This window comes from Eumetopias jubatus, unplaced genomic scaffold, assembly GCF_037043125.1.
Source record: "Eumetopias jubatus isolate StellerSeaLion01/CBP00866 unplaced genomic scaffold, mEumJub1_p1.0 scaffold_4, whole genome shotgun sequence".
Classification (NCBI taxonomy): domain Eukaryota; kingdom Metazoa; phylum Chordata; class Mammalia; order Carnivora; family Otariidae; genus Eumetopias; species Eumetopias jubatus.
The window spans coordinates 144394427-144415445 of record NW_028274810.1 but is presented as its reverse complement, the minus strand read 5'-3'; the positions used below and the strand labels follow the sequence as shown (position 1 = coordinate 144415445).

The window sequence follows — 21019 nt, the reverse complement described above, 5'->3', positions numbered from 1 at the left end:
AAGACATGAACAGATATTTTTCCAAAGAAGACATCCAGATGGTTAACAGACACATAAAAAAATGCTCAACATCACTCATCATCAGGGAAATGCAAATCAAAACTACAATGAGATATCACCTCACACCTGTCATAATGACTAAAATCAAAACCACAAGAAACAAGTGTTGGCGAGGATATGGAGAAAAAGGAATCCCTGTGCACTGTTGGTGGAAATGCAAACTGTGCAGCCACTCTAGAAAACAGTATGGAGTTTCCTCAAAAAGTTAAAAATAGGGCACCTAGGTGGCTCAGGCATTAAGCGTCTGCCTTCGGCTCAGGTCATGATCCCAGGGTACTGGGATTGAGCCCCGCACCAGGCTCCCTGCTCAGCGGGAAGCCTGCTTCTCCCTCACCCACTCCCCCTGTTTGTGTTCCCTCTCTCACGGTGTCTCTCTTTGTCAAATAAATAAATAAAATCTTTAAAAAAAAAATAGATGAATGGATAAAGAAGATGTGGTATACACACACAATGGAATATTACTCAGCCATAAAAAAATGAAATCTTACCATTTGCAATGACACGGAAGGAGCTAGAGAGTATAATGTTAAGCAAAATAAGTCAGAGAAAGACGAATACCACGATTTCCCTCATATGTGGAAGTTAAGAAACAGTACAAACATGCAAAGGAAAAAAGAGAGAGACAAACCAAGAAACACACTCCTAACTGTAGAGAACAAACTGATGGTTACCAAGGGGAGGTGGGGGGGATGGGTGAAATAGGTGTTGGGGAGTAAAAAGTACACTTATGACAATGAGCACTGAGTACTGTATAGAATCACTGAATCACTATGTTGTACACCTGAAACTAATACAACACTGTATGGTAACTATACTGGGATTACAATAAAAAACTTTTAAAAAGGTAATATAACTGACAATATAAAAAAGAGAAGTGGTTTATATTTACAATGGAATATTACTCAGCCATAGAAAAGAATGAAATCTTGCCATTTGCAACAACACAGATCTAGAGAGTGTAACGCTAAGGGAAATAAGTCAGTCAGAGAAAGACGAATACCACGATTTCACTCATATGTGGAAGTTAAGAAACAAAACAAACAAAGGAAAAAAAAGAGAGAGACAAACTAAAGAAACAGACCCTTAACTTTAGAGAATAAACTGAGGATTACAGAAGTGGGTGGGGGGATGGGTGAAAGAGGTGAAGAGTACACTTCTCTTGATGAGCAGTGAGTAATACATGGAACTATTCAATCACTATAAACCAATATAAACTGAAACTAATATAATACTGTAAGTTAACTACACTGGAGTTAAAATTAATAATAATAATAATAATAACAATAATAATAATAAATTTTTAAAAGGAATTCTGGGGCCAAAACTCATTGAGGAAAACAAAATTCCCAGAGGTGAGGATTCTGGGAAGATGTCAGAGTAGGAAGCACCAGGAACTTGCCTCCCCCCTAAACAACAATTGCACTGGCAGAATCTAATGTAACTATTTTGGAACCCTGGAGTCTTAAGGCTTTCACCTGCCAGGGGAAGGCTTGGAGAGTAAATTGGGTTCATTTTGGTCAATTAGAATTGCTAACACAATAGCGGCAGCTAACCTTCCCGACCCCCAGCCTTGTGTCAGACAGCTGGGTATGTGTTCTGGAGCATTCTGCATACAGCTGCAAGAGCCAGTGTGAGCAGAAAAGACCCTGTCTACCAAATCTCAGGGATCTGAGCTCTGATCTCTGATTGCTGCTGCAGATCACAGAGGTGCAGACAAGGCAGGTGGCCACTGTGGTTGCACCTCTTAGCCTCCCTGCGAGGTTGCAAGCCCAGTCCCCTTCAGGCCGAAGTGACTTCCAGGAATTTAAAGAGACATTGCCCTTTTTACCCCCAACCTTCATTTTTCTCTTTTGCCTCCTTTTAGAAGCCAGACATGAAAGATTAGGACATTCAAAAGCAAAATGCATTTGTAGGGAAAAATTAGAAAGTGACCACACATGCCCAGGAAAAGGACCTAAGAAGGCCCTAAGTTTTACCTCAGGCTGATCCTTGGCACAGTCTACAAGTAAAAAAAAAAAAAAAAAAAAAATTAAAGATAAGTTAAAAATGGTAAATTTCGTGTTAGTGAATTTTATCTCAAAGGAAAACAAAAGAATAAAAGTGAAGTAATAAATTAGTGGGACCAGCAGATCCAACACCAAAGTTAACACCAAAGGGTATTTTTTTAGGTGGACGGAAAATAATCCCATTTGAAATAAAGAACAGTGAAAAGAGTACATATGTGGGCAAATCTAAATGAATAAGGTAATATGCTGTTAAATAATGACAAAATTCTTGAGAATCTTATGAGTTTGCAAGTTTGAGATACTGAACAGGGCCAAGTAAGAACTGGAGGGAAATCTCAGAAGTCTTTTGACCATACAGCTCATAAGAGGGTGGAGATCAGAGGCACCATCCATTTCAAATGACTAATCTCAGGAGTTCTGTTCCTAACTCAGAGTATGCATGACTCTAACACCTATCAGTGAAATATAAAAAAATCTTATAAAAAAATTCTTATATAAAAATAAAGATTTAAGAATATCTTTATATTTATTTTTATATTTATATATTTTTTATTTTTATATTTATATTTTTTATGTTTTTATTTATATTTATTTATAATATATATATTATTATATTATTTTATTATTATATTATATATATTATATATAATATATAGTATATATAAATATATTATATATTATATATAACATATATATAATATATATAATAAATATAAATATATATTTATATTTATATTTATAAGAATAAAAAAATTCTTATAAAAAATCGATGTATTCAGTTTTCAGTTTCTATTTAATTTTTCAATTCCATAAAAATCTTACCATTGCAGATTAACACCTGGCACATAAAAAGCAGTACCTACCCTTTCTCAATCACATCATCCTTCGAAGAAATTAGATACAAAGACTTGTTCCTCCAAGGTTTTTGAACTGCTGTTTTTACTCGAGGTGGTTTCTTGGGAGATTTAGGACGTTGTAATAAATTGAATTCTTCATTCTAAAAAATGGTAAAATAATACACAAAGTGAAAAATGAGCAATATGAAGGGAAAAAAAAGGGCCAGAGAATAAAGCATAGCTCTGCCCATCACTAGAGGATTTCTTCTCTCACTCTACCACCTACCATGCTTCCCATTAGAATACAAATGTGCTGCTTCCTAAACTCCTGCTTTTATACAACCAGCAGGCTGAATCCCCTACAACTCTTTAGAATGTAAGAAGAGAAAGGCCAAAGGCTTATATGTCCTTATTCACAGCCCTGTGAAAGAAGACTCTTTCCTAGAGGGAGAACTTCACAAAAACTTTTCTTTATTCTCTAACCGCATAGGTTTTAGTACATCTGAGGGGTGGGAGTAGGGGGCTGGGGAAGGGGGGTAGCAGGACAGGGAAAGGAAGCAAGGACACAACCAGTCCATAATAAAGACCTATACCTTAACAAAACTATCTCCTTCCATTGTGGACATTTTATTTTTGTGGTTATTATTCCCATTCTTAAATGTTATTTATGATAAAGAGTTAACTATTTGGTAAAAGCCACATGGACAAATCAAAAAAAGTATAAACACTTAAAGGTCCAAATGTAGGAGAAAGAAACAATGATCTGAGTATGGGATATACATAAATGTAACATTACATAACACTTGAAAGTAAGGATTATGAAATTATGACACATGGAAAAATGTGATGAAGATGTTAAAAGAAATAATCAGAATACAAAAGTATAAGTACATTCAAATTAAAAATTCACAACAAGACCAAGAGAAAATAAGCAATAGTTGTCTACAGGTAGGTGAGATCAGAAGTGATTTGTCTAGGGAGCCCCTGGGTGGCTCAGTCAGTTAAGCATCTGCCTTAGGCTCAGGTCATAATCTCAGGGTCCTGGAATCGGTCCTGGGATCAAGCCCCAGATCAGACTCCCTGCTCAGCAGGGAGTCTGCTTCTGCCCCTTCCCCCGTTCATGCTCTCTCTCAAATAAATGAATAAAAGCCTTTAAAAAAAAAGTGATTTGTCTTCAGTTTCCGAATTTACAGTAGTTTTGTTATTTTTATAGTTTGGAAAAAAAAAGTCAAATATGTCAACTTCTATTGGAATGTAATACATGTTGCTGGAGAGCAAGGAATATATTTGTGATGTTTTATTATCCAGATCAAACAATAAAATCTTATATACATTCTAGGTGCCTAATAACTACTAATATTTTTTTAAGAATTCCATAAACAAAATTAATTACTTAAGTATGGCTTACACATAACTTCCTAGGTATCAGGGCTTACATCTGTTTAGTCATTCAGAACACAGCGTGACATTAAGCAACACTCAATAAATGAGTGGTACCACAGGGGGCTGAGCTTATTAAAAGTATCATACAAAGTGGTCAAATTCATAAAAACAGAACGTTGAATGGTGGTTACCAGGGGCTGCAGGAGGAGAAGGGGAGTGGTTTAATGGGTATGTGGTTTCAAATCCACAAGATAAACAAGTTCTGGAGATCTGTTTCACAACAATGCAAATATATTTATTACTGAAGTGTAGACTTGAAAATGGTTAAGGTGGTAAATTTTACATGTTTTTTACCACATTGAAACAAGTTTTCTTAAAATAAAATAAAAAATTAAATGTCTTATACAGAGAAAAGCCTAAGTTAGAATTTTAGGCCTTTCTGGCTTGAGTGAAAACTAGAAGAGTATCCAGAAAATCCCTGATGGAGAAGAAACTAAAAGGACCCTGTGAATTGGGGGGGAGGGGGGAGGTAAAGGCACTGTTCTATATCGTGATTGTGATGGCAGTTACATGATGAATATGTCTGTCAAAATTCACAAAACTGTACACTAAGAAGAGTAAACTTTACTGTCTATAAATTACACCTTAACACTGGTTGTGGAGCCCTACGTGGGGCTTGGACTCAGGACCCTGAGATCAAGACCTGGGCTGAGATCAATCTCTCCCCACTCCTCTGGCATTGCTCTCCTTCAAGTTCCTTTCCCTAACCACACCACTTACTCTATCTTGCCACTTACCTCCCAAATACCATACAAATGTTATTTGTACAAACATTTCCATGTTATCAGAATACGTGCTCCCAACACGACACCTCTAAGACGTATATTAACTGGTCACATGGGCAAATGGGGGAAGATTAGATTTATCAGTGAAGTGGCAGAGAAAAAAGCCACACGGTGCAAAGGAGGTCAGGAAAATATCAAAATGAATAGGAAATCATTAATGTGCTAAAGTGACACTAATTCAGAGTGTGGTCCTCAAACCCACAGTAAGAGCATCACCTGGGAGGAAGCTTGTTGAAAATGGCAAATCTGTGGGCCCCACACCAGATCTCCTGACTTTAGATATTCAGGTGAAGCCCAGGAATCTATTTTTTTTAAAGATATTATTTATTTATTTGACAGAGAGAGCAGAAGCAGAGGGAGAGGGAGAAGAAGATTCCCTGCTGAGCAGGGAGCCTGATGTGGGACTCCATCCCAGGACCCTGGAATCATGACCTGAGCTGAAGGCAGATGCTTAACCGACTGAGCTACCCAGGTGCCTGCCCAGGGATCTATTTTAACAAGCTCTTTGGATGACTCATGCATATACGCTGAAGCTTCAGAACCACCAGGTTACCGCAGTGCTTCGAATACGGATCCCCTAGCAATCCTATTAAAATGTGGGTTCCAAAATGTGACAATTATGTTCAGGCAGGTTGAAAGCCTCAGTTCTAAGCCAACCTCCTGATTTTACAGAATGATTCTGACCCATTCCAGAGCAATTAAATCAGAATCTCTGAAGGTGGGACCCAGCCATCAGTAGGTCTTAATGAAAAGCTCTCTATGTGATTCTAATGAGCACCTAGGGCTAAGAAACCACTGACCGAGAAAACATGAAAAGTCTCTTCAGCTCTCAAACACTACTTGTTGAAGTCAAACTTTAAGAACTCTCTCTACCTTTTAAAATAAGATACCCTGAACATAAAATAACCTCTTTGGAAGGGGTTGTGTGTGACTATGGCTGGTAACACTTAACATTCTGTGACACATTTAAAGGCTATTAAGAGGGGCGCCTGGGTGGCTCAGTCGGTTAATCGTCTGCCTTCGGCTTGGATCATGATCCCGGGGTCCTGGGATCCAGCCCCGTGTCAGGCTTCCTGCTCGGCAGAGAGCCTGTTTCTCCCTCTCCCTCTGCCAGCTGTTCCCCCTGCTTGTGCTCTCTCTCTCTCTCTCTGTCAAATAAATAAATAAAAATCTTTTTAAAAAATAAATAAATAAGGGCTATTAGGATTAAAGACTCTTTACTCCTGAAATGCACGTTCTGGCTAAAAGTATGTAGGGTTATTTACTTCTTCTGTATAAAGTTGAACTTCTCTTTTCTTTTTTGGCTTTTTCCTTATCTTTTTGTACTATTTTATTCTCCCCCATTACAAAAACTACTCACTACTTCTAATTCTGCTGTTGCTACTTCTCATTCATTCATTCATTTATATTTATTAAGCAACTATTATGTGCCGGGCACTTTGGATAAGCGCTGATATTCCGGTAGGAGACTATAAGAAAATAAACATTAATCATGTGGTCATGAGTACTCTCAAGCAAAATCAAGCACGGCAGAGGGCTTGCGCAATGATGGAGGGCATCTGTGCCATCCTATGCGAGTGTGCTCATATGGAAATGTCAAGGACAGCCTCTCAATACGTGACGCTGGAACACACACCTAAAGTGAGTGAGGGAACAAGCCGCATAGATATCTGGAAGAACAATGCTCCACGTGAAGGGGACAACAAATGCACCATTTCCTGATTTTTGCGTGGTGTGTTCCAAGAATAGCAGAGAGGCCAGTGTGGTTGGAGTAGACCAGGTTCGAGAAGAACGGTAGGAAATGAAGTCAGGAGGTCAGCAGGGGTGTGTATAGCCGTGTAAAGACCTGGGATTTTATTCTGAGTGAGAGAGGAGGTCCCTAGGGAATTCTGAGCAGATGAGTGACCTGATCATGTATTTTTGAAGGCTCATTCTGGTTGCTTGGAGGAGAACAGACCATGGGTTTTCTTAACTCATAACTGTTGCAGGATGCACATTAACAACAACCCCCTCAAAAAAGCTTATTATAAAACTTAAGTATTAGTGCACAAAACCTAAGCATAGATATTTTATCATAAACTTAATAAAGAAATCAAAGTATCAATGTCTACCCAACCTGCATAACAGGTATCTGTGGAATGCAAGATTTAGGTCTTAATGGCAAGAGGGTTGCCATTTGTGGAAATGGGTCAACATCCTTCCTTGGTTTCTCTTGACGGAGGTGCCAGAATTTTAGTTCAGCACTAGCATGTTTTGCTGAGGATGAATGAGTAACACAGAATCTTGGTGCCCTAATCAAAGGAAAAACAAATTTAAGATTAAGCTAGACAAGAAGCCTCAAAAATCGAAAGCCTACAAAATCTAGAATGCCAATGCTCACAATTATCAGTCTTACCAAATCCTTTTTCTAAAAATTCCCACTTTTTTCCTGCTGCCTTGCCTTAAAAAAAATGCTTTTCTACAATATATCGACTGCCTGAAATCACACTCACTCATATAAAGAGGCAATATACATTAGGAAAAAAATAATAAAATTACATTCAAATTACTATCTGTTTGATAAGAAAAAGAAATCTATATATCTATTATATTGATGAAGGAATTTTTAAAAATAACTTACAGTTTCTAGTAAAATAAACATAAAATGCATATGTGGTCATTTTAAAGCAGTAAAAAGAAGGGGCATATGCACCCCAATGTTCATAGCAGCAATGTCCACAATAGCCAAACAGTGGAAGGAACCAAGATGCCCTTCAACGATGAATGGATAAAGAAGATGTGGTGTATATATATATATATATATATATATATATATATATATATATATAATATACACAATAGAATATTATTCAGCCATCAAGGATAAATACCCACCATTTGCAATGACATGGATGGAACTGGAGGGGATTATGCTAAGTGAAACAAGTCAAGCAGAGAAAGACAATTATCATATGGTTTCACTCATATGTGGAACGTAAGGAATAGAGTGGAGGACCACAGGAGAAGAGAGGGAAAACTGAGTGGGAAGAAACCAGAGAGGGAGACAAACCATGAGAGACTCTGGACTCCGGGAAACAAACTGAGGGTTACAGAAGGGAGGGGGGTGGGGATGGGGTAAGTGCGTGATGGGCATTAAGGAGGGCATGTGTTGGGATGAGCACTGGGTGTTATATGCAACTAATGAATCACTGAACACTACAACAAAAACTTACAATGTACTATATGCTGGCTAACTGAACATAATAAAAAAACTGGTAGATGAAATTCACATTTTAAAATATAAAAACATTTTTATAATGTTTAACTATACTACTAAAGTGGGTTTTGATTCATATGCTCTATTTTCAAGCCTTACATTTAAAGATAAGAATTAGTTTTACAACAATTTATATAAATGACAGACCAACACTACTTCCAGAAACCCAGGAAAAAGAATGTTTGGCACAATGTCAAGGCCACACTTAACTGGATGGCTCTCCTGGTATTTAGTCTGTGGGCTCTTTTTTTTTTTTTTTAAGCAGTTTCAAGCAGACAGATTTACTTGAATTACAGCTGATGCATAAAGCAGATTCAGGTTCAGGCTAAAGAAGGTTAATGAGGAAGGTTTGCTTTCAATCCGGGTCAGAGGGGCTGGATTCCCAAAGCCTCCGAAGCCCCAGCTACCCAACTTGCTCTACGTCATCTAACTATGAACGGTAAGGTAGGCACAGACCAAGCAGTTGATAATACAGCTTGGCACGCAGACACCGGACGAGAGAGACTGCAGCAAGGGTTTCACGCGATCGTGTGTAACGTTCGTCCACACCTTAGTCTTCGACTTGGGGCTGCTTCCATTCTGCCCCTCCTCAAAAGCATCGTCGCCCCGGCCAGAGCTCAGCCATCTTGTCTTCTCCCGCTGCTGCTTCTGAACACTGTGTCTGAGAGGGGAACAAGTGCCCGGGTCCCCGTCACCAACGAGGGAGTAACCTGTGACATTCGCAGGAGCCTCCACGTCGCTGTGTTTTTTAGATTTCTCTCTCAGAGCAGGGTATCGGTAAGGGTAGCCAGTTCTGTAACCCAGATTATCGAGCATCGGCAGGAGGGCTTCAAACTCCTGCTCGCCAATCTGCCACTTGGGAGGTGAGCTTGTGCCCTCCCCAGCCACGGACCCCGGGGAACGGGATTTGGCTTTGTACTTGTCAGGATCCAGGAGGACCAAGTTGTCCGGCCCTCCTGCACTGGCCAGAGTTCGAACCTGGATCTCACACGCAACCACCAGGTTATGGATATAGTAGAAGGCCTCCTCAACGCTCCCTCCGACCGACACGAGCCCGTGATTCCAGAGAATAAGAACCTTGCTTTTAGGCCCCAAGTTTTTCTGAATTAATACTTTTTCCTCCTCCTCAACCAGAATCCCATGATAATCATGGTAAGCCACTTCTCCAAGGGAAAGTGCCTCCGGGGAGATTGGCAAGAGGCCACATTTCATCGCAGAGACCGCGGCCCCTGCTGGTGTGTGGATGTGCACCACACACTTCACATCCGGTCGCGCAGCATAAATGGCAGAATGTAACACAAAGCCAGCCTGACTTACGCCCAGATTAGTACTTGCACGATCTACTGCATCTCATTGTATATTGATTTTAACCAAACTGGATGCAGTCACTTCACTATGGAGAAGTCCAAAGGGAACAATGAGGAAATGTTCCTGCTCGGAGCTCACTCTGGTTGTGACATGATTGTAGATAAGCTGAGACCATCCAAAGAGATCTGCCAGCCGGTAAAATGCTGCCAACTTACACCGCAATAATTTCTCCCCTTTGTCATAGGCGATCGAATCAGATCCTCTCAGGTCATTCACAGGGGTCACCATACCAAGACTCATGTTCAAGGCCGCCATCCCCCCTTGTGGAGCTGCGGGATAGACGTTCGGTACGTTCGCGGTCATGAAATCTGCAATTTGCTGTAGCGCCAACACGCCTGTGGGGTTCTTCCCCTTCTTAAATTGTTCCTGTATCATCGATTCCAACTCTTCACAGAAAGCAGGACTCTGCAGGATCATGGACACCCTCTTCTTCTGCTCCATCATATTCGAAGTCCTGGCGAAGGTCCGGTGCCATGTTCCTCTCTCGCAAATACTCCGGATTGTTCTCATCCACCCTGTCGAAGTACCACTCCTTGTGAGGGGCTGTGGTCGGGGGTGGTGAGGTCACCACGGCGGCCCGAGTGTCACCATTCATTGCACACTCTTTCTTGGTTCCTCAAGGGGCGAATCGCGGGCCGCGCACAGGCGCTCCCAGGTCTGAGTGCGGCCGCCGCACGTCAGCTCCGGCTCGGGGCTCCGGCTCGGGCTCCGCCCCCTGTCCGCCGCGCGCTCCCCAGCCCGCAAGCCCGGGCCCGCCCGGCCTCTCCGCCCCCTCAGCCCCCAGCGCTGTCCCCGCCGCGGGTGGGCTAACTCTTTATTGGCTACAGGGCTAACGCCAGCTGTCAGGCCTGATGCTATTTGCAGCTTGGACCGGGTTTTCTCCCTGATGCCACAGCCCAAACACAAATTCTCACTCTATTATTTCAGGTTCTGGTAAAAACAACAACAACAACAACAATAAAACTGCCTCCCTTTAAAACAGGAGGAAAGCAGATATTCCCCTGATGTGAACACAGGTTGGGAGTGGAAGAAAATCCAAAGTTTATAATTAGTTTAGATTCAGAGAGAACACTGCATAGATCTAGGTGGTCATCCTAACTATATTTCAGAACCTTTACTTGCATACTTGGAAATATCCAAAATGACCTCTTATTCTCATGTCAACCAATAAGTGGGAATATCTACAAGATCCTTATCCAATAAAGCATACATGTGCTGGCCAGAAAATCTAAGTGTCTCAATGTTCTGCTTTCCATCATTATACTATACTCATATGGACCCCCATAAGTCTCTGCTTATCTAAAATGCCCCTATCAATTTAATCTTGCATTATTATTTCATTCATAGCATTAATTTTTTATTAGCCACTATGTAACTTCATCAAATATTGTGGAATAAGTTTCACAGTCAATCATAAACTGGTGTTGTACTATTTTTCATGCTTCCATCATGAGTTCTCATGTACACTGCACACAACTTAATTCTCAAGCTCTAGAGGGTGGGAGAAGGTATCTGTCACATAATACGATCAAAGAAACTGTATTCAATATGATGTGTGTGTGTGTGTGTGAGTATGTACATATGTGTGTGCATATATATCCCAATAGAAAAATGGGCAAATGAGATAAACAAGCAATTCATGAAAATTGAAATCCAAATGACCAAATGACCGATCATGGAGAAGATTATCAGCCTCACTAGTACTCAGGGAAATGCCAGTTACAACCACAGGACACCAATGACACACTAAAACACATACGCAAAATTTTAAAAGTTTGACAATATTAAATGCTACCATGGATTTACAACAATGGGCACTCTCTTATTCTGTTGATGAGAGCATAAATGGATACAACTGCTGTAGAAAAATGGATATGTGTACAAGAATATACATTACAGCACTGCTTTTAATTGTGAAAAGTAGGAAACAACCCAAATGTTTTAAAAAAAATAGCAATTATGGTATATTCATGCAGAATACCAATATACATCAATGAAAATCAATAAAACTCCTAAACACAATTACAGACAATTCTCTCATGTAATGCTGATAGAAGACACAAAAGAACGCATACAACATGATTCCATTTATATACAGTTGTAGAACAGAGAAAAGTATATGCTTAAGGATTTATTTGCATACATGGTTGGTAAAACTATAAAGAAAAGTAAGAGGATGATAATCACAAAAGTCAGGATAGTGGTTACCTCCAAGGGGGAGTGAGGATGTTGTGATCGATAAGGGAACTTCAGGGGTCTTGGCAATGTTTTATTTCCCAGCCCATGTAGTGGTTACATAAGTATTTGCTTCATGATATTCATTAAATCGTTGTTTGTTTTGTTTCTTAAATTCCACATGTGAATGAAATATATGGTATTTGTCTTTCTCTGACTGACTTTAAGGAAGGCAAAAGATTTAATAATCTTGTCATTTTAAATCTCTGTAAATTATAAATCGGTAAGACAAAAAAGTATAACTTGTAACTTGCCTAGGAAAAGTAAAAGCAAGTAAGTTTGATTCACATTATTTTTCTCACCAATATAGAAGTAAGGGTTTTACAACCTCAGCCTGAATATTTCTTAAGTGTCCTTCATTCCACTGAGATGCGTCTAGCAGTTTAAGTTTTGATAATATTTCTGCAGAAAGGTAGCAATCTCCATTGCTTACTAGATAGCATTTTTTCATCTTCTCAAGATGTCTAAAACAAAACAAATCCACACACATTGCTATGACATTCAACAAACCAAATGTTTTCACTTCTAAAATGTTTCAGACAAGTAATGAACTATTTCAAAACCAACACTGAGTTGCAGGAGTACCAATGTGGAGATAAAAATATTTCTTACAATTATGGGAATAAGAAGGGTATTTTTGGTAGTTTGAACAATGGTCTTCCAATGATGTCCATGTCCTAATTTCCAGAATCTCTGAACGTTATCTTACATGGTCAAAGGCATTCTGCAGATGTGATTAGAATTTTTTTTAAGGATTCTATTTATCCATTTGAGAGAAAGAGAGAGGGACAGAGCGAGCACGAGCAGGGGGGAGAGGCACCCAGGGAGAAGCAGACTCCCTGCTGAGCCGGGAGCCCAACATGGGGCTCGACATGGAGCTTGATCCCAGGACCTGGAGATCACGACCTAAGCCGAAGGCAGGCGCTCAAGCATCTGAGCCACCCAGGCGCCCCAATGTGATTAGGATTTTGAGAAGATTATCCTAGATTATCTAGATGGGCCTAATGTAATCACAAGGGTCCTTCTAAGAAGGAGGCAGGAGGGTGAGTCATTGAGAAAAGATGTGAAGATAGAGGCAGACATCAGAAAGAAGATGCTACATTGCTGGCTTGAAGATGGAAGAAAGGCCATGAACAAAGGAAAGTAGGTGACCTCTGGAAGATGGAAAAAGCAAGGAAACAAATTCACCCCTAGAGCCTCCAGAAAGAATGTAGCCCTACCCACCCATGTTAGACTTCCTAATTCCAAACGGTGACAGAATAAATTTATGTTGCTTTAAAAGACTAAGATACTAATATACATCTTCCATGTAATCAAAGTTACAATAAAATCACTAATATTTATACAAAGGCTTTAAGAAGATACTATGTGAGCTTTATTTAAAAGTCAGTAAAGTGGGGAGCCTGGGTGGCTCAGTCCTTAAGCGTCTGCCTTTGGCTCAGGTCATGATCCTGGGGTCCTGGGATCGAGCCCCACATTGGGCTCCCTGCTCGGTGGGAAGCCTGCTTCTCCCTCTCCCACTCCCCCTGCTTGTGTTCCTGCTCTCGCTGTCTCTCTCTGTGTAAAATAAACAAATAAAATCTTTTTTAAAAAGTCAATAAAATCCTAGAAATATAAAAAATAAATAAAAATAAAAGCCATTAAATTTGTGGCAATCTGCTACAGCAACAATAGGAACTAAGACAGGATTGATCCTGAAGAATTTATATAGGTTGCTTGCATGTAACTTCCTTAATATATCTTGAAAAGTGGTAGTGGCTTTCTACTCCATGATCCACCAAGTCATGGCTGCATAATCAACCATTTGAATACCCCTGATCCTATAAGTATGCGCAAAAATGAGCTCTATGATCTGAACGCCATTGAAATAAGTGGAATAACCCAGTTACTAGTATACACTCAGTCAAACCCTTCCTGGGAATCGCAATCTACTGTATTGATCTGCTTCAGAGCAGAAAGGAGAACACAGACAGGATAAAAACCTTCCTAAAGCAGGGTCCTCTTAAGGTTGTTAAGACTTACCGTAATCTAAAACACATGGGATAGGCAAATAAGGACCTGGACCCATCAGACAACCAGGAGGCTCTCCAGAGGATATCTGGCATATCTAGGAGATATCTTATTCAGATATGAATGTCCAAGTGGCATCCAACCAAAGATCATGGGATTTGTTAACTGAGCAGGCTGCTAGGAACAGCAGTCTCTTACCATGGCATAAGGTACATTTTATATAAGGTATCTGAAGTCAGTGTGGTTATATAATGGAAAAATTATTTTCTCTACAAAAATATATCACTACAATGTTATAAAAATAAGACAATGATTGATTTGAAAGCAGGTTTAGAATCCATGGGAAGAAACATTATGTGAACCCAAACAATTGCCACTATTTGTATCTGAAAATTATGAAATCACAGAACTAGTAAAATCACTATTATTACAATAAAATAAATGTTATTATTCATTTCTAAAAGTATAAATTACATTTTTATCTTTATTTCAGGCTTTCTGCCTGCACTTAAGGTACCCAAACTAATATTCCATAATTAAAAAAAAAAAAAAACTATTGAAAGTAAAAACTAGACATACCTTTGATGTCTTCCGGGGTCCTTAAGGACTTTCAACCTCTCGATATCCATCCATAATGACCAATATCTCTCTCCTAATGTATCTTTTATAAATTTCTTAAATCTTTCAAACTCCTTTCTATTGCCAATATCATAAGCTTCGTGAGACATACACCAATCAGCCCTGGTTTCTGGTCCAATGCTCTCACTCTTTGAACTTGCTTGTTCTAACATCTCTTCTGACTTTTCATTTGTGATTTGAAATGTTTCACTTAACAAAACATTCCTGCCAGGGATAGGCTCCAAACCCTCCTCAAGCACCACTTCTGTTACCTTGTTGAAATTTATATAATCTGGGCTTTCCATCAGTGGCTCATCAAAAATTTGATGAATTGCTACTCTCAATATAAAGGTTACATAAGATCTTAAAAATTCTTCCCATGTTGAGAAATGCAATATAAGGCTTTCATCAGTAACCCGTTCCCTCTCAAGGTATATTCTCAGAAGGGCTTGAGAAGGAGTGTCTTGTAGAGAGATGGACCCAATGTCTTCGTCTTCTTCTTCAAAATGAGAAGTTAATCTAATGGTTTCAGATGAGTCCCTTTTTATCCTCCGGTGAATTCCATCATCAAAGATAAAGCTGTCTGCATTAAATCATAAAGGGCTATTAGATCAGATATGAATACAAAGTTGTTTTTATTATTAACTAGATGTTGCAGAGCCAGCATGGTAAGTGGGTTTGGCACAGGTAGGGACTTCGTGTACATAAGGGGGAGTTCTAAAGCCACATTTGATACCACTAGAGAAAAAACTAACAGGATTGGCCATGTCTTCCTTGGACATGAAAGTGGATAACGGTGGCAGATGAACGAAATATTTGACATCCCTATTACAGAGGATCTTCAAAAAGACACTATGCACTTTTAAAATGTCATATTTGAGGCTGATATAGAATGTCAATATGTAAAGGCCAAATCTATTAAACAATTAGAATATGTACATTAAACAATTGTACGTATTCTAATATGTCATGCTATAAGATAAAATAAAATTAGACAGTCAATGAACAGATCAGAACTGGAGTCATATCAGTAATTTTTAAAAATTCACTATTTTATCCAAAGGATTCAATTACCATCATACTTAACAACCTACCATCAAAATTACAAAATGGCATACAGTACTTATGAAGGCTTACAAATACAAATGGATTGTTTCATACTTTTTCTAAAGACATATAGTCTTTAGCTCTTATTTTCTCCTTATTTAGAAATCAGTGAAATATCTGATGTCAGTGCTTTATTTCACATGGCAAATCTACCGCTTGAAATGCCATAGAGCAGGAAAACTGTTGTCATCTGTGTCCCACTTCAATGGCCATTTTCTCAGTAATAGGTTTCAAATCCCAATGAACTAGAAGTGTTTTATTACAAGTTTTATTGAAAATGAAGATACTAAGTTATTAAGAGACTTAATTTTAATTTTAATAAATTAAGAGGCTAGACTTCTGTAAACCTATGAAAAGATGCTGGGTATACACTCAATCCCACAGAAGTGGAGGGAGAGAGCAAGGACTGCATTTCTGTTCACCACCCTCCTGCTACCCTGTCTCTACCCTTTCACTATCTTTGCTCTCCAATTTTCTACTTTACTACTTGGGGGAAACAGCAAGAAACCTATAAATTCAGCTATTTGCAATTAAGGAGATTATTTTCCTTCTTTACCTAGATTTAGGTTCAATTCTAGAGAACCCAGATTTAATGTCTTCAGAGGTTGCTTACACTTTTCAAAAGAATTAGGAACTTTGTGAATTGCTAAGTTCCTCTCCTGAATCACATTGCTAGATTTTTTTCCTCTAGCAATATCATGTTAATGACACCCATTTCTGGAAGTTTCCTCCTATAGCTATGAAAAGTTGGTATCGTCCACAAAAGTTCCCCACGGTAGAAATGTATCTGTTTTTCAAGGAGAAAAACAAGTCTGAACTTAGAAGGAAAACTCAATTTGCATGAACGACTCTACACTTTCAAGAGGCGAGAAAGGTTCCACCCACCTAATTTCAAATATTTAATAATAAGAATCTGTAAACTGTCACAGGAAGTAAAGACAAGACAAACATTTACTGACTGCCTATGAGGGACCCGGCACTAGGCCAGGCCTTTTCTAGACATTTAGTATCATTATTCTCATCTTACAGATAAGAAAAGCAAGGCTCTCAAGAAGTGGAATAACTTTAAAAAGTCACACAGCTAATAAGCATTAACCCATCTAAACCCATTCTCTTTTTCCTATGCCACGTTGCTTCTCAAAAAACAGTAGAGGGGCGCCTAGATGGCTCAGTCAGTTAAGCATCTGACTCTTGATTTCGGCTCAGGTCATGATCTCAGCGTTGTGAGATGGAACTCCACAGTGGGCTCTACGCTCGACGGGGAGTCTGCTTGAGATTCTCTCTCCCTCTGCCCCTCCCCCTGCTCTATTTCTCTCTCTCTAAAATAAATAAATAAATCTTTAAAAATAAAAACAGTGGAAAGTGAAGTGGGAGGGCGGGTAGGGATGGAGATTATTTTTCTCCCCTACCACTATGTGTTGTACTGGAAGATTAGAACACCAATAACGAAGGATTTAAAGAGGAGTTTTGAAATCATTCTTGTCCTTTCTGCTTACCAGAAACAGATGAAACAACCGGTGTTTCACGTTTGCTGTGGACTACACAAGATGGCAATGAAAACGTTGATGCTGTTTGCAGACTCTGTTTGGCTAATGCAAACCAATCTTTTGTTTGAGTATAGGAGGCCTAGGAAGAAAGGTGCACCTTTGTTTAACATTAAGATCAGCAGTGTTCTCCCAATCGCAGACCTCGACACGTCATTAGAACATTAAATTTGCATAGTGCAATATGAAAGGGAAAACTATGCCATGAAAGAAACGAAAAATTCATTATTTGAGAATAATGGGAAGGAAATTTCAACTCAGATTATCTGGATATTAGATGACCAAAGGTAAAAATGAGCCCCAAATCCATCAAATCCTTCCCCACTCTTCCACCGGAGGCATGCAACCCTACTTCCCGGCTTCATTATAGATTCAGGCCACCTCACCATATCTTGGCAGTCACATGGCTCATCAGTTCTTGGCTGCATCCTTTGCCAGCTACTCCCACATTTACAACTTCCCAATTATTCCCTGCCCCTAATTCTGTGTGATCTGGCTCAGCGTTTTTTACGACGCCTCCCTAATATGACAGACTTATTCTCAGGAGCACTGAAAATCTCCCCAAGCTCAACTGCCCCTTTGCCATAGATTCAGTTTTCACAGCTTTTCTTGGATTGTACGCTCCCTGAAAATTTATTCCTGACTCCATCTGCCCCTGGATGGAGCCTTCAATTTTTCCTTTGCTTTGTGCACCCTCAAGCCAGCTGACCCAATTCCCAAGCTGACCCTCAGCTTCCAGAACCCCAGTCCTGAGAAGCCCTTTTCTCAACTTTCCTGGGAAAATTCCTCTGCCTGTCTCTCTCAGTAATATCCTCACAATCTTTCTAAAATAATCCAGATTGTTCAACAGAAGCAGAGAGGGGAGTGTCCAGCATTACTCTCCTTTCTCCTTTCTCCTGCTGAGTCAGCAGGTTGGCCCTTAGCCTCAGGAATACTCACAAAAGAGGCAGGGCTCAAATGGAATAGGTATTGTTCTCTATGATACAGAATTAGCAGGGCAAGTCGGGCCACACAATGAAACCAAAAATCAAGAGAGAGAAATGAAAAGTGCCACCTATATAGTCACTATCCCACTTAGAAGTTAGGTTTCCTGGGTGGATACAAGCTTTAAAAGATTCTAATTTCCTTTTGTTCCCTCTTTTACTTCCTTTAAAACCAAGTCATTTGGGCACCTGGGTGGCTCAGTTGATTAAGTGACTGCCTTCGGCTCAGGTCATGATCCTAGAGTCCCAGGATAGAGTCCCGCATAGAGCTCCCTGCTCAGCAAGGAGTCTGCTTCTCCCTCTGACCCTCCGCACTCTCGTGCTCTCTCTCTCTCAAACAAATAAAATCTTAAAAAAAAATAAAACCAAGTCATTTATTATTATATGTTCATTCAACATGTATTTATTGAGTGACTACTCTATTCCAAGCAGAGGAATAGAGAGAAGGCCAAAATAATGAAGAACTGTTAGGGAATTGAGAGAGGCCAATATACAAAAGCCCTTGTTATTTCAACTGTGCAAAAAGGATTGCAAAGCAAAAATTAGAGAAGTAGTAAGTAGTCAGTCAGACAAAAAAGTAGGTAACTAGTCCACTTAATATGCTTAAAAGATGAGTCAATTGTTTGTGTTTAGATGTTTAATGAAGACTCAAAGAAATATTACCAGCTATCATCATAAAGATTAATCTTTATCTACAGTCATGATTTAAATGAGTTAAGGGCTCAAAGGATTTTGAATCCTCAAAGTTCAAAAGCTATTAAGAAGATATTAGTGGGGCGATTGGGTGGCTCAGTTGGTTGAGCATCCAACTCTTGATATTGGCTCAGGTCATGATCTCAGTGTCGTGAGATCAAGCCCTGTGTCAGGCTCCAAGCTCAGCATGAAGTCTGCTTGTCTCTCTCCCTCCTCATCTGCCCCTACCCCTCACTCTCTCTGTCTCTCTTTCTAAAACAAATAAATAAAAATAAAATCTTAAAAAAAAGATATTAGATAGTTAAAGTATTAATCAAGTGGACAGAATTGAGTTTTTTCATCACAGAAAACAGCAAAAGTAAACTAGCTTAAATTTTACTCTCTTACATTCAATTTAATTTACATGTAAGGAATCAGATTTATTTCCCTAGATTGATTCTTCCTGTTGTATGTTTACTGACCTGCACTATCAGTACATTTTTTATGACATTCCTGACATTCCTATAATACATAAGAGAAAAAATAAATACTTTAAGCATAAGAGAAAAGTAGAATATGCTTTTTGTACATCCCTAGCATTAGCTCAGTGGAAATAATGCAACTGGCAAAATTTCAAACATTTTTGCCAAATATTACTGATAGAAATACCAAACTACAAAACTAAATAGGAACTACACAGGAAAATAAAAGGTCAGGTAAGACAGGTTAAGTCTATCTATTCCAACAGAGATGGCAATAGTTTTCCTTTTGTATGACATCTTTGATCAATTGGAAGTGCTTGCCTAGAGGGCTGTGTTGAAAAGAATTTGGAGCCAAGTCCTAGCTCAGCAGGAAAACTGCCATGATTGATTAGCAATGTCTGTCATGAATGGAAACTAGGAGAGCAGCAACACTTGGGCCACTTATTTGCAATTCCTGGTTTTGTACAGAGTTGTGTATAGGAAATGCGTTCCCAGAAAGAAGACCTGATAATTAGAGGCCAGAGATCAAACAATGGTTTTTACTACACCATGACTCTCCAAAAGGACATTTGATTTTAGGTTAGATCTCTTTAAATGCACTCATACAACCCAGCATTTCTTCATGGAGGACAAATTCATCTGATAACAGTTAAAGGGTCATGCATTTTACTACTGAGGAATAATCTTAACAACGGGGAGGAGAAGACCCAATTTATCATCATTTTGTACAAAAATTATAGATTCCAAACAATGAAAATTTTGGAATGAACAATGAAACCATGGATACAATTCAAGGTACCCTTGAATTCCCGGGTGACACTGAGCATGTTCTTCAATCTTGCATTTGGTTCTCTGTACACATGAGGATAATAATACCAATTACATTTCAGGTGAAAGAGTGCAGAGCAAAGGAGTCAGCATAAATCCACAAAATGTTTTGCTAAATCTGCCTTAGAAGTACTTGAAGTCATTTCCCCTGTTCAAGTGGTACAAATGAAATTCCTATCCCTAAAATGGAAGTCTCCTTGAAATGCCAAGTCATGAGGTAACACTCATACTTTTACCTCGCCAAGAGAAATGTAGAACTTTTTCATGATGATAACATTCTCTTCATCAACAACAGGTGGTGGTGGACTGGCTGGTTTTTTCAGGACCCAGGGGGAAAAATCTGCATTGAGTGTGATGTTCATGCCTGATACACTCCATCTTACTTGTGAGACCAATTTGGCTAATCTGCAGTTCAGAAAACATACAAACTTGAAATAAGTTTCAAATATGGTAGAATTCAGGGGAAAAAAAACGCTAAAATTTTATTTTATTTTCAAGTCCATCTCCTCACTCTGCACAATGATTCTCTTAGGATCTGCTAAAATTAATGGCTTATTCACAGAAATACTAATTAAAAATTACTCTGTTTTAATTTATTTTACTTTGATTTTTAATATGGTGCTTCTAAGTATAGGTCAAATTTTAGTAAAATTTCAGAATGTTTAGGTACTTACACATTAAAAGTCAGGAAACATACAAGAAAAATTTGGTCCACTATGACATTCTTTTTCATGACATACTTATATTTGTTTTTTAACAGCCTGCACATAAATACCATTATCACAA

General features: G+C 39.0%; 1 protein-coding gene and 1 pseudogene across 1 annotated transcript in view; both read right to left on the bottom strand.

Annotated features, from left to right (window-relative positions):
* RGS22 (regulator of G protein signaling 22) overlaps positions 1–21019 on the bottom strand; it is a 113200-nt gene that overhangs the window by 59610 nt on the left and 32571 nt on the right. Inside the window, exons 7-12 of the mRNA XM_028111275.2 lie at positions 20470–20638; positions 17221–17350; positions 14579–15200; positions 12292–12453; positions 7247–7421; positions 2930–3063 (exon numbers count right to left, since the gene is read on the bottom strand). Coding sequence (XP_027967076.2) covers positions 2930–3063; positions 7247–7421; positions 12292–12453; positions 14579–15200; positions 17221–17350; positions 20470–20638 — 1392 coding nt within the window. The remainder of the gene's footprint in view (positions 1–2929; positions 3064–7246; positions 7422–12291; positions 12454–14578; positions 15201–17220; positions 17351–20469; positions 20639–21019) is intronic.
* On the bottom strand, positions 8813–10367 carry LOC114214163 (alpha-adducin pseudogene; annotated as a pseudogene).